The sequence below is a fragment of the Melozone crissalis genome, unplaced genomic scaffold, assembly GCF_028551555.1.
Source record: "Melozone crissalis strain CALT ecotype California unplaced genomic scaffold, PUWL_Pcris_2 ptg000018l_1, whole genome shotgun sequence".
NCBI lineage: Eukaryota > Metazoa > Chordata > Aves > Passeriformes > Passerellidae > Melozone > Melozone crissalis.
Window position 1 is genome coordinate 23,465,441 of NW_026535796.1, and position 18,182 is coordinate 23,483,622.

At 44.9% G+C, this 18,182-nt stretch overlaps 1 protein-coding gene across 2 annotated transcripts in view; it reads left to right on the forward strand.

Annotated features, from left to right (window-relative positions):
- Positions 1 to 3,419, forward strand: part of DCAF5 (DDB1 and CUL4 associated factor 5) — a 66,933-nt gene extending 63,514 nt beyond the window's left edge. For both annotated transcript variants that reach the window (XM_054275519.1, XM_054275520.1), the window contains exon 9: positions 1,359 to 3,419. In XM_054275519.1, coding sequence (XP_054131494.1) covers positions 1,359 to 3,167 — 1,809 coding nt within the window. In that variant the 3' untranslated portion in view covers positions 3,168 to 3,419. The remainder of the gene's footprint in view (positions 1 to 1,358) is intronic.
- The last annotated feature ends 14,763 nt before the right edge of the window (positions 3,420 to 18,182 follow it).

Genomic DNA, 18,182 nt, shown 5'->3' on the forward strand with positions numbered 1-18,182 from the left:
GGTAATTTATTTCATTTTGCTTCATTTATTAAAGGTGTATGGTTTTTTGGTACACTGTTGAAAATTTCAGTGAACACAGAATAATTAGCATTCTTGTGGGCATTTCTTATGTTGCTTGTTGTGGTAGAATCAGGTTATGTTGTGTGTGTTAATTAGGCATCTGTAAGATGAGTGCTGATTATGTCATTTATACATGCAAACATTTTTTCTTAGCAGTTTTGTCTTTTGGAACAAAACTTAATTAATTTCTATTGGGAAAATTCTTAGATTTTTTTTTCCAAACACTATCCCAAAAGTCCAACCTGGTATAGAGAGCTGGGATAGAATTTTTTCCCCTGAGCTTGTTAGCATGATAAAACCAAAGCATGGCTGAGATCAGGTCTTTTATAAGCAGAATATTAAGGCATTGTTGTAGATAAGATACATACTGGCTCTGCTTACAGTAAGGCATTGTTCATTCCATTAACCATTGATCCAAAGTGATAGAGGTTGTCCACAGAATGTCATAATCACATTGCCCTCAAATCTGTGAGTAAATCTGAGAAGGGTGAGGACATCCAACTGTTATGTTTGCTATGGATTACCAGTTTTTTAGGGATATTGGTAGAACTTCTTTTGGAGCTTTTTTTTCCCCCTTTTCCTCTCCATACCAGGAAAATTGACTGAAGGATAGATGGACAGCATAGTCAAGACACTTGCTGTTGGTGCAATCAGTAGACTTCAAAAGTAGCTTTCAGTAAAACTCTTCAAACTCTTCACCTATTAAAAGTGCTGCTGTGTCTTCAGAGGATGTTGGAAGATTTCTTTTCTTTGTAACTGTTTCCTGAAGGGAGTAGTGCAGCTCTACTTTTCACCTCCATGCATTCAACTCCCTGTCTGCTGATCAGGTGGGATTGACTACGTAGCTGGATGAAATGTTACTCTACACCACTAGCACCAGCAACTCTAGTTTCCTGGGAAACAAGTGCCTTCATTAGTGCTAAGACTGTATTGTAGGCAACAAACTATTCTTACTGCTAGTGAGTAAGCATTCCTTATTACATAAAAATAGAGCCCTGCAATTTGGGAGAAATTATCACACAATGAATTACCAAAATTATGGATAATTTGCAGTGTGAGAGCTTTTATATTCTGTATGGGTGAAGTAAATGCAGAAAAACCACATTTGTGAAGGGGAAGAAAAAATCCCACAGCTCTGTAATACTTGTAAGTATGGTACAGAGGAATAAAAATTAATAAAAACAATCTGTGACCTGCAGTTATTCTGGGTATTTGAGCTACTGTTCCATTTCAAATGCTTATAATAGTTTATGAACTCAAAGATATATGTTTGGTTTTTTTTTTATTTTCTGTTACAGATCTGGAGTCCTTACAAGCAGCCTGACTGCACAGGGGACCTGGATGGTAGAATTGAGGATGACTCGCGTTGCCTCTACACTCATGAAGAGTACATCAGTCTTGTGTTGAACAGTGGTAGTGGTTTGTCCCATGATTATGCCAACCAATCAGTCCAGGAAGATCCACGGATGATGGCCTTCTTTGACTCTCTGGTGCGCCGGGAGATCGAGGGCTGGAGTTCTGATTCAGACAGCGACCTCAGCGAGAGCACAATTCTGCAGCTCCATGCAGGAGTGAGTGAACGCTCCGCTTACAGCGAGTCCGAGTCCTCCGCCTCTCTGCATCACTCCCCACCACACGTGGCTGAAGAGTCTGAAGAAACTGCCTATAACTTACGGGCCTTAAGATCAACTGCATCCCCCTCAGCCAGAGAAGACGTGGCTTCCCGTCAGCAGAGGCTCTCTGCACTGAGAAAGTATCAGGACAAACGTCTGCTGGCCCTTTCCAATGAGTCTGACTCTGATGACAATACCTGTGAGGCAGAACTAGATACAGACCTTTTCCCACGGCCGCCATCTCCGAGTCCTGAGGAGAATGAATCCAGCAGCTCCAGCAGCAGCAGCAGTACAGAAGATGAAGAGGAGCTGAACGAAAGACGCACGTCGATGAGGCAGCGCAATGCACTGAGGCGCCGACAGAAGGTGCAAAAGGAGGAAAGGACTAGCACTAACACAGAGAGTGTAACCCCTTACATAGGTGAGGACATATATGATTACCCCCAGATCAAAGTAGATGATCTTTCTTCCTCTCCAGCTTCTTCACCAGAAAGGAATTCAGCCAACAAAGAAGTTCTTAAAGAAAGGACGTCCCCTTGTTCAGACAGTGAATCGGTGGAGAGAAAGATTTACAAAGCTTACAAATGGCTCCATTATTCTTACATATCATATTCAGCTAGTAAAGATGGTGAATCCTCTAGAGGAGATGGAGAAAGTGATGAAGGGAAACCAGGAACTAGTGGAAGGCACAGTGAAACACGCTTGCTAACTAAGGAAGATGCTAGGAACTCAAGTTCAGTAGTTCCTCAGGGTTCCACAGCTCTTTCTGCTGAAAACCACAAGAGAGAAAATTTAAAAGAATGTGGTGGGATAGAAAATTCTAGTAATGGTCAAGCTCGTGAATGTGACAGTCAGCGGCGGATGGAGGGTCAAGAAAACACATCAGAAGACACGAGCAGTGGAGGTGTAGAGCATTCTTTTGAGATGAAAAAGCTCAATGGTAAAGCTAACTGCAAAGGGCTAAATAGCTGTACCGAAGAACCTCGCATTCAGACCACAGGACTTGTGGAACAGAAAAATAGTCAGAACTGTCAACCAGCACCAAGCCATCACTCACTGGTCCCTCCATTCTCCGCTGTTGCCATCTGTAGCATGTCAGGTCACTGCTCCAGAAACCAGACTGATGGCAGTGAGGAGAGGAGCTTAGACCCCTCCTGTGTTAACCACAATAATGGCCACTTGCATCTTCACCCTTCATGCTTCAACAACGGACAGAGTTTTGGAGAGCAGGAGTCTGTGACGCAAGGACTACAGGTGCACTCAAATGCTGATAATGGCAACCTTGTACAGGTGGGTGTGACCTTGCACAGAGACTGCTGCCTGTCTGAAATGGACTCCAACAGCTACAATGTGAGCACAAGAGAGGATACTGCTGACCTGCATCCTGCAGGCAGTGAGAGCACTCAATCTCTTGGAGGACTGAAAAGACACAGAGCGGAGTTGGAAGATGCAGATTCAGAGAGTTCATCCTTAGAAAAGAAGTTAAAAACATGATAAATGCAAATGTCTGTCGTAGTGTGCACTCTCTCAGAAAGAAAAGGAAAAAGAAAGTATTAAAGGCACATAGAGCTTGGGTCTGAAACATTACGTTTGATTCTCCATTCCATTCTTCAGTGGGTCTGTTTTAGATTGCCAGTGGTTCATGCTGTATAAAAATCCAACTTGCTCCTTAATGAGACTGAGTCTAGTGTACCCATACAAGGTTCTGTTTAAAGTAAATCCTTATTAAGATGGTTGACTGAATAATTCTTGTGTGAACATGTGTCATTTGTTCAGCCAGCCAACCAGGATAACTCCTTTAAAGCCTAATTGTTCTTCTGAAGAGGATGTTTTCCATACTGACACTACATATTGCAGGCTGAAGAATGGTGGAATTAGATCACATTGCTGGTAGATCACACAATTAGGGTGTGTTTCTTATTGAGGAAAACAGGGAAGAAGTGTTTCTGGGCCCTTTATTCTGCTTCAGAAAGTAAAGAAATGCAACCATTAGGGAGGACATTTTCAGAACTGGATGGTATCTTCAGATATGATACAGTTCAGTGACATTTTTTTTATGCCAACAGAAAAGCTATAGGAAATGAGCCTCTTTCCAAAATCAACTTTAGACTGTTCCCATGGTGACATTCAATTTTGTGGGCTTTTTTTAAAGAAAAGAGCTGAATAACACAGTGTCATCACTATATAGAAGTATGACTGTTGGCAAGAGGCAGGTATTATGCTGTAGACCTCATCCTAACCAAGGGCTTTTAAAAATCAGGCATTGAAACATGTCTTTCTGTGATCTTAACACAAAGACATTCTTCTTCCTCATCATCATTATTATTATTATTATTAAGAATATGGTTCTGGGTGTTGGAGTATGTCTTGGTTCTTCCCACCCTTCCACTATGTTCTTACTTTTGGAAAGCAGTTAGCCAAACAGAAAATAGCTGAAGTATGGATAATGTAACTGATTCATGTTCACAGCAACATTTGGTAAAGTCTGAAAAATGCTTTTTTAGCAGTTTTTGCCACCCAAAACAGGTTGGGGTTGCAGATTGGGGTTGGTTTTCCACCACTGTGCTGCTAATATTTGAAACTGGGTATGGGTAGATGTATTCAGCAGAGTTCTGCATATAAGGGAGAGCTTCAGAGAACTATCCCCACATGTAGGGAGCCTGGGTCTTCAAGTCTGGCAATCAGAACTTGAACAAGAGAACAGCTCTTCCTGCCAAGAACTGGAGTACTCTGTGGTGGACAGAGAAGTTTCTTACCAGGGCACTGTTGAATGGAGTATCTGGTAAGTCATCTCAATTCTGGCATGTGGAACTGGTGGAATTACTCTTGCTTCCCTAGAAACAAGGTAAGAGTAGTCACTGTGTGAAGGGAAAACAAACCATCTATACAGGACACAAAAACTACATCTATGTGCAACAGAGGAAGAGGCTTCTTTGAACCCCAGTCACTTTCAAAGGCTTTCAAGCCCATTGCTGAGGAAGGGTTAGTTTATTTTAAGGAATTGGAAATGTTTGCTTTCAATACAGTAGCAGTACATTGCTGTAGAGCAGTGGCCTCAGAATAATTATTTCATATCCACAACTCTAGGTACCTTAGGAAAGTAGGAAAAAGCCCTGTTAAAACATGATGAAAGTGAAGGAGCACTTCAGAAGGGATGCTGTGAGGGATATGTGTGGGAGGGAGAGTGAGGAACATGACCTGAAACATTGTCTTACAACTATTGTAAGTAGTCTGTCACAGGCTGTCTGCCCACACTGGGCCTGCTTTTCTAGGTGAGAAAGGCAAAGGGATGTTTGCAAACACAGGCAAAAGTGGCAATAAGAGCAAGCTCTGATACATTGTTACCTTACTGAAAAAATTGTTCTGTACTTACTATATTGTACATCCCTGCAATCAAGATCACTATAGGAGTGTTTTCACTAGTTGTACAAACATCTTACTGCAAATTCTGGGGTTTAGCCGAGATCTTGGTGTTGCCAAGTCAAAACTTTGTTTTAAAAGTTCTTTACATTTGAAAATTTTCTCATCCCTCACTTCTAGTGAAGAAGGATCTCTACTCTTCTTTGACATGGTTGTCTTTTCCTGGTGCTCTCCCAAATGCCTGGTGGTCTCACTTTGTTTCTTTTGTTTATTTTAAAAAGCAGAATAAAAGCTCCCAGAATTGGTGTTCCAGAATCACAGAATGGGTAAGGTTGGAAGAGACCAGTGGAGGCCATATAATCCAACCTTCCTGCTCCTGTACAGGCTCTGGGCTTAAAGGATTGCTGTGGTTTCCCCATAGACGACCTCCCATGCTGTCTGCATTCTTGTTATTTCTAGTTTCTGTCGGGCTGGAGGAGGAAGGCAAGCTGTAATCTTTGCCTTTTGTTCACAGGAAATTTCAGTGCACACAAGAACTGCAGCTTCTGAAGCAGTGCATTCACCTCTTCACCTAAATAAACATTATCAGCATTAGGCAGCTCCAATATGTGGTAAAGAGCCCCCAAAAAAGCAAGCCAGGAGGCAGCAGCATGTCCCTTCCAGGGAGCCAGCACTGAGAAGAGGAGCTCTGTGCAGGTTGCTTCACTCTCTCATTGATCCTGTGTATTTGCTCTCCACCCCCACATTAGGTTGCTCGTCCTGCTGTGTGCCCACAGTTTCCATCTGAGTTTTGCTGTGTACTTGGAATTGTCATTCCCTACTTCTGAGGAAAGAGCAAACTGTTGGGTGGAAAATCTTACTAATTTATCGGAAGAGATTTTACCTTCGCTAATAATCTGCCATGTACTTAAACCCAAAAAGGTTGTGTAAATATTGAACTACCCTGTTAGTCACTATTTGCTTACCATGCAGCTTGTTATGGCAGGAAATTTGCAAGTCCACCTTGTACAGTTCATGTCCAGAGAACCTTACCAGTGGGGAAGAAAAACCCTCCCTTACACCTCCCCAGAACATGTTAGACAGAGAAATACTGATTTTTAAACCAAGTTCTTTCTTATATTTCTACAAGGTCACAGACTGTATTTGCTTATTTCAGCTTTCTCTGTTTAAAGCTGACTCTTCCTCTGAAGAGCAAGCATGAGGCTTGTCTGGCTTGGGGTATTAGCTGCTTGTAGAGATGCAGGAGGATATGAGACCTATCAAACAAAGTTCATCTGAGGTTTTTCCAGCTCTCCAGTGAACATTTTACCAAAGCTGGTGAGTCTTCTCCAAGGTGAGTGGCTCAATGGAGATGACACTTTGCTGTTTAGAAGCAGCTTTCACAGACTGAGCACGAGCAGAAAGACACAGCTGCCTGGAGAAGGCAAGAGCACAGGTTTTTACCAGTTGCTTGCAGGAAATTCTGAAATCCAGCCTGTTTCAGCTGGAGTAATTAATGGGAAGGACAACTTGTTTCAGAACCTTTTCTCCAAAATTTACAGTGGATTTTTTCCTGCTAAGTTTCATAATAGAATAAGTGACTGAAACACGATCCTAATCTCTGCTTATAACCTATGTCACTTGGTAGCTGGGAAATTACTATTCCTCAAACATATATAGCAGATAAATGTGGTTAGGTTCTCTTCTGAGGTCTTGTACTTGCCTGCATTGTCACATCCTTGTGGTCTCTTGCTCACTGTGGCCATCACAACCTGATGTGGCCTGATATTACTGAAGTCTTGGGCTGCTTTCATTTGCAGTTAATTTATTTTGCTGTTTGTGGAAGAGAGCAAGACCAGATTGTTGTTATTACCCTATTGAGTTAAAATGCTCTGTATTAGTGAGTTTTCATCTCCTTTTTACAGGCACTGGTACTGGCAGAGGTACCCTGTACACCAGATGCTTTCTCTCATTTTGAGCTGCTCAGATTATCTGTGTGTCTTTGTCAGACCTGGGAAGCCCAGGGCTGTGCTGCAGGATCTTGAGAGTACCAGAGAAATGCAAATAGCTGCAACAGCTGAATTACTGTGTGCACTTGCACATGGTTCTTCAGGAATTCTTCAATAAACTAATCCTAGCACACAATTTATAAAACACATCAGCACACTCCTGCAGCTGTGTCAGGATGCACTAATTAGCCCAGCTAATGCTCTGCTCTTAGGAGCAAGAACTCTGTTTCAAACATCTGCGAAAATGGCAATTCTCTAGGGGGAAAAAAACCAGAGGAAAAAAAACCACCACCACCCCCCTCTCAGTAGAAAACCCAACATCCCACTGGTTATAGCAGGCTCCAAGTTTGCCAAAGTTTTCTTCAGTGGTTGTGCAGATCAAAAGCAAAGAAATCCCAGATGTCAGTGTGCTCTGTGATCAGAGGAAATAATTTTAATTTGGTGTTTCTACTTCACCTGATTGAAGTCAAGGACTTGAACTTGGGCTTCCTACCTTTCACTTGAGCATCCAAAGCATCAGCCTACTGCATTATTCAGGATGGGGTTTGTTCCTCTCTTGTCTGAAATGCAAAGGGAAAAGGAAATAGAAACAGTTCCTTCCACAGTTCCTGAGTTCCAACACAAACACCTGGAGCAGAGCCTTGAGCCCAGCCCTGCTGGTTTATGGTTTGGTGAGAAAGTGCTGGAGGACCTTTTCTCCTTTCTCCACCTTGTGTGATATCTGTTCCAGGGAGCAGATGGAGATGCTGACACAGCTCTGTGTTTACCATTGTCTTGAATGTGGGAGAATGGTCCTTTCCAAAGTGGGTGGTGTGGGTATGATTTTTTAAAAAGTTATTATTTTGTTGTAGACACATAATATCTACCTCCTGAGTTGACTGGCCAAGTCAGTGAGCTATTTGTTCTGGGATATGGCTGGCAAGCTCAGCTTTTCTGTCTCAGGGATATTTTCCCATTAAGTTCTAGTCCTGCATGGTCTCATCAGCAGCTCTGGCATTGCTTTGCAGATGTAGGTTGGCGCTGTTGCAGCTTTCAGAGCTGATCAGAGTTGTGCCTTTGCTGAAGCTGCTGTTTGCACTTTGGCTGCTTGGAGCTGTGTGGTGCAGATGAGTAAAACTGCTCCTATAAACACCAAAAAATGCCTGTATTGGAACTTTTGAAGAGCGAGCAGGTCCATTGCAGATGGGCAGTGCCCCTGCCTATGTCTAGCACTTCTGTGATTGGATGCTACAGGAGTTGCAGGTTTCCAGGTGTAATGTAGTCCCAGGACTGTATTTTGCTTCACAAACTACAGCTACTTACTAGCAGCATTAACAGCTCCTAGGTACCTCCAGGGCTCACCTTCTGGCCATTCCTAAATGGTCAAACCACATGATCTTTGGGAAGGTCCTACGTGTCAGTGTCCTGCTTCCAGAACAAAGGCTGAAACAAATGTTGCTTCAAGGAAAGCCTAATGCATATTTTCAAAGAGCTTTGGCTTTAGTTCAGCATTTGAGGTTAAGTACTCATGAGATACATTTTGAACTCTTTAAAATTTGGCTGTGTGGCAGAAAAGGAAATAGCATTCAGAGCTTCAGAACCAAATTCTGTCAGGAAATACGAAAGGAGTTGAAATGTATTTAAAAAACAAACAAACACGCCCCTCATACCCAATTAGGTTTTGAATAGAAGTTCATTGCCTGCTTCAAAGAGTGACTTCTAAAAGCCTGAGCAATAAGTTAACAGAATTGACTTCTCACTCTTGAGCTTGACAGCTCAAACCCACTGATCTGAAGAAGGCAGAAAGCCTCACATCGCTCTCCTGACGGGCCTGCCACACGTTGTTACCCAGTCAGGGTCCCTCTTCCACGGGCAGCCAGCCTGGCTGTCAGCAGCAAGGCTGCCCCAGGCTCTGCCCAGCTGATTCTGTCTTGTTTTAACAGCAGCTGTCTGGTTTAGATTCATATTGTCTGGGATGTGCTGAAGAAAACCCAAAGTGCTTTCCTCTAAGGACCTTAGTTGATGTCTGCCTTTGGATCCTGGAGGGAAGGTCTGGGGCTATGTTTCAGGGTGATCTTTATGCAGCCTATTAAAATGAGGAAAATAAATGCATCCTTGCAGGAGGAACAGAGGAGTACAAGACATGAGCCTCCTCTGACTTACTCTTTCCCTTCCTGAGATTTCTACGTCTCCTCCAGGAGTCTTGTAATTTTTCTCGTCTCTAGAACCTGGAGAGACTTCCAGTGTTGGGTAGCTAGAAAGCAAAAAGTGAAACTTCATAACTCTGCTTCAGTGACACTTCCAGTATATTATGGCCAGACCTGGCATTTCCTGGCTTGGAATTATATCCTTGAATACAATTTTCTCCAAAGCATGAACAAAGTCTGTTTCCCACATATCCAAGTTTTGGAGGGAGAGAAAGAAAAGATGGTCTAAGCTCCAACAGTCTTGGAATTAAAGGATGTACATGTTTAAAGCTGGCTATAAGCCCGCTATTCCCAAAGTTTGTATTACACACACACCCCCCAACTGTGCAGTGCACTTATCTGCGTGCAGGGATAACAACAGCAGAATTCTGCATCTCCTTTAATTCAGGGACTGAGGGTGCTTCAGTCTGTCCGACAGGGCAGATTTCTAGTCTTTCCATAAATAAGCTTTTTTTAGCTCGTACATGTTTCTGATGATGTGGAAGATTTATTTTTGATCTGGGAAAGTCTGTAGCAATGTTTTGAATTCCTGAATGGCTGACTGAATGATAATCTATCTGAGGAACACTGGAAGCAATTTGCAGCCTTAGATGGAGATTTTTATTTACTTACACATACTTTTAAAGTCAAAACTATTGCAGTTCGTCATCTAACACAAGGGCTCTTCACCTTTCATCTCCCCTCTGTTTTCCAGCTTTCTTCTTCCCTCCACTAATGATACAGATGCAAAAGGTACAGATCATTTGTGACCCATCTGCCCAACAGTTAATGAACCTGCTGGGACAGTAGACCATCTTGCTAGAGACACATAAATAGCAGCAGACAGCAGGAAAAATGGCTCATTAATCTATGCTCTGAAGTTGAAAATCTGCAAAAACATGGGAAGGTCTCAGTCTGAGTGACACATCTTGAGGTCTCCTACAGCTAGGCCTGAAATACCTTTGATGTTTCTCCAATTTTATGCTATAGTCTCCAAAGCCAGTGTTTGTTTCCAGCCCAAGGGTAAGCCTACTCTAATCTTACTCTTGCCAAATGAAAATTATTTTAGAACTTAAAGTCGGTGTATTGCTTAGCTGATTACATTTCTGAAGTTTAAACCAAATTAAATATTCAGCTGATCATACTATACAATTATACTGCCTAAAGGGAAGGATTTAATTTGTCTACAGCTGGGAAACAAAAAAACCAACCCAACCAAGCAAACAAAAAATCCCCAAATATTTTAAACTATAAACTCTGAGTAAAAAGGAAGCTGATGGTTGCATGAGCAGCTGAGATCTGCTAGTAGGAAACTGCTGCAGAGGGGAAACCTCCAGGACAGAGGCAGGCAGTCCTGTGCTGCTATGTGTGCCAGCTCAACTTCCAAAGCCCATGGAAAGCTGATGCGTTTGTACTTGTTGACTCAAAAGGAAAGCCCCAAAAGGAGCAGCAGGAGGGTTTGGTGGTACCAGGCTCAAAGAGGGGTGCTGTGACTCCTCCTGTCATCAGTGGCTAGTGAGGGAGCTCTCAGAATCACAGCATGGTTTGGGCTGGAAGGGACCTTAAAGATCATCTCATTCCAATCCCCTTGCCATGGCCTGGGACACCTTCCACCAGGCCAGGCTGCTCAAACCCCCATCCAACCTGGCCTTGAACACCTCCTGGGATGGGACATCCACAAATTCTTTGGGCAACCTGCTCCAGTGCCTCACTACTCTCACAGTAAAGAATTTCTTCCTAATATCTAATCCCAACCTACCTTCCTTCAGTTGAAAGCCATTACCCCTTGTCCTATCACTACATGCCCTTGTAAAAAGTCCCTCTCCACATTTCCTGTAGCCACATTTCCCCTTAGTTTCTGGAAAGCTGCAATAAGGTCTCCTCAGAAACTTCTCCAGACTGAACAACCCTAACTCTGAGAGTTTCAGCCTTTCCTCATAGGAGAGGTTCTCCATCCCTCTGATCATCTTCCTGGTGCTCCTCAGGACTCACTCCAGCAGGCTGAGTCCTTATGCTCAGAACCCCAGAGCTGCATGCAGCACTACAGCTGGGGTCTCACCAGAGCAGAGCAGGGCTGGGGGGGAGAATCCCCTTCCTCACCCTGCTGGCCATAGTATCTGGTAACTCCTCCACAAAAGCATTGCCCCATGGAGTGATTCACTGGGAAAGGAGGGGCAGGGAGTTACCAGGACTTCAGTTCTCTCCCTCAGCAATTCCACTTCTTATTGCATCTTTGCTGATATCAGGATGTGAAGAGCTCATTTCACTACTGCTGATAGCACCTTGTAATGGAGCACCTGTGGCTTCCTTCTATCCAGCCCTGACTTTAAATGGTTTATGATGTTACCCTGGAAAGTCCAAATACCACACTGAGACAGGTGGGTACTGGTGATCTGCAAATGAACTTGGGTTCAGGGGCAGTAAATGTACTAATGAAGCAGGTATTTACAATTAGCAAACAGTGAAATGGGGAAGTTCACTGCAATAAATATGAATTAGAAATAAGGAAATATGGGCAAGCAATGAGGGAAACAAACATCCTAAGGAGGAAAAAAAAAAGAAGTACAGGGAAAATAAGAGTGTTTGGTCAAATTCAGATCAGAAGGAACCTGCTGGTTTCCCAAGAGCTGAAAGTGCAGTTTGTCTGCAGTAGCACAGGATGGGCAGGACCCTGAGGTGAGCCACCCTGCCCCAAGAAAGCCAGTGAGCAGCTATGGCTCCTGTTCCTTCAAACCAACAGGAATGGACAGTTTGCACTTGGGAGTTTTCAGCTAACCACACAGAGACACCTCTGAACTGCTAATATAGTGTGTGTGTGGGGGGGGTGTATTAACAAGCCTTGCTGCTCAGGAAAGCTCTGGGGGTCTGGGAAGCAGCCATGGAAACAGGATGACCTAATTCCAGTCCCACTGGCTTGCTTTCAGTGCCAACAGAATGAAGATTTGACATGAGGCAAGTGCTAAAAGAGAAGCAAGAAAATATCATCATGGCTAATTAAACAGTGCAAACTGATAGGGAATGGTATAGGAAATGGGTTCTGTTGACTAAGCATATTTTCAAGCTCAGCTGATAAATGTAGAAGTTGCAATAATACTTGGGCTACTGGAGAGGTGTTTTCAGTGTCCTAGGGCCCAAGCATTTTCCATTAAACTAGAGCAATCCACATTCAGTGCATTCATCATTAATCAACATAAAGCCCAAGCAGCAAATCATTAGTGACAATTTTAGTGGACACACACACTAAAAGGGTACTGATACATCGGGTACTGATACATCTATCAATGTTTTTATTAATGGCTGGGCAACATGCACAAGGGTGACTATGTCCTTTGCAGCCTGTATTACAAGCAGAAAAGATAGACAGTGAGAACAACATGGCTCAGCAGCCAAGCAGCCTGTCCCAGATCAGGCCCTGATAAACCTGGGCCACTTGGGTGTGGGAAGAAAACAGACAGAAAAGCAGGGATTTGTATGGTTGAGGGATATAAAAAAGACAAGTCAATGTTACCTTTTCCTGACACCTTTTAGAATAATTAGGTGAAACCAGACTCCAAGCAGTTTCCACCGATTAACAGATTCATTGCTATCTGTTCATCGGTGCAGCACAAGTCAGAGCTGGGGACTTCTCCCAGAGGGAGCAGCTTTCCCACAGCTCCATGTCTGGGTGGCTGTGTGCTGCCAACATTTCTGCAGGTGTTCACTGACACGTGAGCAGTGCAGACATTTGTCCCTGTAATCTTGTACAGGACAGCCCCACTTCCCTCTGGAAGTTAATGGTGCAGTGCATAATGCTCTGCAGAGGTAAACCTGCACCTACCTGATGTACTGGAGAGACAAGCTGAGAAACTCCTGAAAAAGCTTTTCAATTTTTTTTTTCAGATAATTACTCTGCATGCATCCTTCAGAAGCTACGTTAAGCCCACGTGTGCCATTCCTAAAGTACTGCAGCTGACTGGTCCAGTTTCCTGCTTTTTAACTAAAGTGAAAGCCATATTTGCCTTGTGTACAAAGACAAAAGCCCCTTTCAGCTCTTTGCTAAGGCAGGTTGTGATTCTTGTCTTTGCAGTTCCCCCACCCCTTGTGCTGCTCAGCCCTGCCCTGCCGAGCAGGCAGCTGGAGCCATCAGTGCCAGCAGCACCCTGCTGGGCAGCAGCAAAACCTCACCAGTGCTAAATCACCAGACAAGGAGATGGGAAACAGCCCAGTATCAGGGCAAACATGATCATAACATCATTGTGTCCTTCCCTGAGGAGCTGCCCGGGGCACTGTGCTGAGACCATTTCTTGTTAGCTCCATCGTTAATGTTTCCAAGTTTATGAACACAAACAGCTCTTTGGAAAACAGGCAAGGGGCATCCAGTTCTGTAAGGCAGGAGCAAGGGAGGATGGGATATACAAATATTTTGGCTTCACAGTCTGTTCTCATATACTTATGTGGTGGCATTTGAGCTCTTTGAGAATTAATAAACGAATTCACTGAACAGTCGTGCTGTTGTTCACCAGGTTTGTTATCTATGAAAAGTAGCAGCAGCTTGAGGATTTTGCTCCGAACACTTGGATTTTGTTTAAGGTGGTTCTTGATTACCTTCAACAAAGTGAACTGATTTAAGTTCTCTTCTCATGAAAAGTATGATGGGGAAGCTGATTTATTCAGTCAGAGAATTCATCATTGCATAAACAGAGGAAGAGGCTGAATTAGCATTAGTGAAAGATCTATGAATGTTCCTGGAGAAATGTTATTACTTTAACTCAGAGAGTTGACTCTGGGGCTTGGCTTTTTCTCTTTTGCTTTGTAGGAGTTTCCAGTGGACTGCTTTGTGATGAATAATATCTCAATTGTTCTTATTTTCTTAAATAAATCTAATTATGCTTTTTCCATGCAGGAAATGGAATCAAATTATAGGTATCACTCATTCATCCTTTTATAACTCCTGTAATATTAGCAAGACAATGTCCTGCTGGTGAAGAAAGCAGTGTGCTTGGCCCTGGGCAGTTGGTAGAAGATACAAGCATCTGATCAAATTACTCAGCTTCTCAAAGAAATTATTTTTAGAGGATGTTGATGATTATAATTTCCTTACCTTGTTCCATCCAGCTTGTTCCTAGCCATGGAAAATCACCATGGTAGAGGAGTGATGCTGGACAGGAGGATATGGCTAGTGCTGAGCACGAGGATGCCACCAAGGCAGCCAGCTGGGATAACTCATCAAAGCAAGTGCTTGGTAGTCTCACACATATCTTGGATTCTTCTGCAGGGCTTAAAGCATGTCATCACATAGGTCCTGAATTATGTATGAGCCGCTGATTGGACGCAGCATATCTGTGTAAGCACAGTGTTATCCCCCCCGCCTCCACGCTGCCGGGTCCGCCAGATGGGAAATGTCTGCTCCTGCACAGCCCAGCTGTGCTCTGTCTTCCTCCTGTGTCAGACATCCCTCACTGGGGTGGCCTCCCTCCCAGCAGAGGTGCGATAGAAGGGGGAAAACTCAGGTATGAGCATCCCACTGGGATAAAAGTGTTTCAATCTCTCCATCCCGCCTGGCCAGCTTCCCCTGGTGTTTAGTACCACACTGGCCCTGGGGGACAGGTGGCAGCCCCAGAGCATCAGGGAAGTGCAGCATGTTCGGTCTTGGACCACAGCTGGTCACAGGTAGCTGGCAAGGATGGTTCCTGACTCCCCCAGTGGGGGGCCTGGCTGAGGCCTGCTGGGAGACTGCTGCTTGTGCTTTTATGCAGCTGTGGTAGTAGGAAGGGGGAGAGGCCTGGACCACCAGCAGGGTGAATTGGTAGCAGGGTGGGTGCACAGTGTTGTGCTCAGTGCTGAATTAGCATGATGGTCCCCTCTGTCCCTTGGGCAGGCAGGATTGGGGCTCCCATCCCCAACGCCTGCATTGGCATTTGAGTAAGTGTGACCCTTTCACCCCAGGCTCTCTGCAGCCTGTGTGCCACAGTGCCATCTGCCACAGACAGCTGGGAGCAGTGGGCTCTGCACTCAGGCTGGAGCACAAGACTCTGGGGAAACAAATCATCACAGGCTGAGGGCTGGGCCTGGTGTCTTTAGAAGTGGGTTTGTGGAGAAGCAATGCAGGGCTGCACTCATGGAAGAGGATTCCGGGCAACAAATGTGGTCACAGTCCAAGCTCCTCTCCTCACCTGCCTGCAGGGGACACAGTAAAAAACCATCAAATCTCCTAGATCTCCTAGAGATCTCTACCTTTATTCCTTGTGAAGAGCTCCCTGCAAGTCTGTAAAATATGTGCAGGGCTGGGGCTGCCCAATTTACCTGCAGGGCTGGTGCCCTCAGCTGTGCAGACTCCAGCTCCATGTGTGCTCAGACAGAGCATCACCAGCAGACAGGCTCAGCACCCCCTTCCCAAGCAGGGGACTCTTCCTTGCTAGTCCCTAGCCCTAGGGAACTGACCCAGCCTGCCCCCAGTTCTCTGTTTATTTCAAGTTTTATAGCTTTAGAAAAATTCCTGTCTGATGATCTAGGTCCATTTACACCCCACTGCTGTGTAGCAACATTCCACCAGTGCTAAGCAATATTTCATTCAGGGACTAAACTTGCTGTCTGAGTTCAGAAGCTCTTCATCATTGTGGGAGCAGATCTCTCAAAATCTCTCTCAAATATTTATCTATTGCATCATGTCCAGAAAATTACAATCTGGACCTCCTTTTGGACTAGAGAACTGTGAAAAACTCTGCCTGTTCCCCTGGGCCTCTTCTTCCAATGCGGCTAAACTCTGTCCATGTCCCTGGGAGCTGTGGAAAGTCTGGATAATGGTGATGATGGCAAAGAGCTACAGCTTTGTAAACAAGGACATGCAGGGAAAACAGCTAAAGGTAGTTCTATAGATGTGCTAAGAAAAAGGAGGCATTGGAGTGCTGGGGCATTCCCGAGGCAGCTGCTATGGCTGTTCCCATCTGTTATGTAGGTACTCTGGTGTCTGACCTCAGTCTCTGCTGGACAAATGTCTACAGCATGGGGCTAAGAAGAATCTTGCCTTCAGTAGGAGAGGAAAGAATGAAAAGTCTGGGACTGGTAACTTAGGCAAGAAGATTGAATACAACAGGGATCATGATAGCTTGAGAGTTTATGAGATTCAGGAAACCTCACTAAAGAACAAGACTGACAGTATGTGATGGTTTCAATGGTTTCACATCTGTCTGACTACACGGCTCTCCACTTCCCTCTGAGCTGCTGTGCTGGGGCTGCTGCTAGACAAGGTAGACCTCAGGCTTCAATCAATATGGTAATTCCCTTGTCCCTTCTGCTAATCATTTTCCACAGCCCTCCATTTTCCACAGGGACTCCTGATAGTCCCTGGCTATCAGCCTTGTCAAGGAAGACAGGCTAGACAACCTGCAAGGACTGAGCACCCATTCCCTGACTGCTGGTCCTCCCTCATCTCTGCCATCCTGGCTTCTCACTGAGCTGGTATCAATGGAGTCTGAACTTGGGCAGATTCCTGCCTAAAAGGAAAATGTCTTTCTCCATAACCAGCTCGGACACCTCTTGTCAGCAGCAATAGGTAACAGGTAACAGCAATAACAAAAACCCACGGCTACACTGCAGCCCTGCTTCACGTGGTCTGGTGCAGGGCTGGGTGCCTGGGGATGGAGCTGTGGCTCAGGGGGGCAGTGTGTGCCCCGGGGGGTGCCTGTGAGGCTGCTGCTCCCACAGCCTCGCTGCAGGAGTGCTGCCTGCACTCTGGCCGGGGCCAGCTGCCAGCTGGTTCCACAGTCTCCCTCAGCTGAAAGGGTGTGAGGAAATCACAGAGGATCTCTGTGGCTGTGCCTGAAAACTTTTTCTCTATCTGATGTTGCCTCCTAATAGAATTTGACTGGTCAATACTGGTTAGTGTGCCTGCGGTGACAGCATTTTAAAATGGGTGTTGAAAACTCTTTTATGGAGAATTTCCAGCCCGCTTGTTGCTCCAGGTGGGAGAAGCCTGGAGGAAAGCCACATGCATGCAGCAGTCTAGACATGTTTGATTTCTTTTTGGAATTAAAGAACAGAAGTCCCATAATACCCTCTCTTTTTTTTAGCATTCATACAAGTAGCCAATATAAACAATTCTCTCACTGCCCTGAAATCTGGAGTTGCTCACAGGATGAAGCAGTGACCTACTGAACCTCTGGGAAGAGTAATATTAGCCTCTGTCTGGTGTGCTGCTGCCTTGGCTGTGCACAGCCCTGCTGCCCAAGGCCCAGAGCAGGCACTCCAGTGCCATGTGTCTCCAGGCTGCTCCCATCCAAGGGGCTGCTCCCATCCAAGGAGGACACCGAAGGACTCCCCTCTACTCAGGCACATAACAAACCCTCTGCCCCTCAGACAGAGCAGGTTCCCCAGCTTTGCTTCAATCCACCTGGAGAGCTAAGCTAGCAAGGCCTTGTCCTGGGATCTGGAACCAGCATTAAATCCCATGTGTTGTACGCAGAGAACATTTTTCCATCACACCAGAATGCTGCTGCTCATGATGGATTTGGAAGAGCCTACAGACACCTGTTCATGGCAGCAAGCCTCCAGGCTGCCACTTAAACTGGGGTCACTTCTGAGGTTGCCAGTGCCCTTGCTGCTATTGGCTTTCATGCACAAGTGATGGAGTTTCTTGTCACAACGTGAAATATTAGGATAAGTGTCAAGGAGGCTCAATTATTGCACTTGCAATCAAGCAAGCTCTTCTTGAGCTGGTGGTGGTGCTGGCTCCTTTGGGCTTCCCTAAACCTTCTGCCTACCATAGTGTTTCCTGGCATTCTGATGCTGTCACTTCTCCAAATTGTTTTATACAAATAGATATTTTTTTCCTGGGTTTTCTGTGCCTTTAACTTTGGTTCTGCCTACACACTCATGGTTGGGATTGCATTGAAGAAGCACACAACAAAGAACATGAGACAGCTGCCCATATATCCTGCTCAGTTTCAAATGCAGCAGAGGAGATGACAGCTGCCCAGGCTGGACTCCTGAGTATGGAAATGGCTCAAAAATAGACAAAA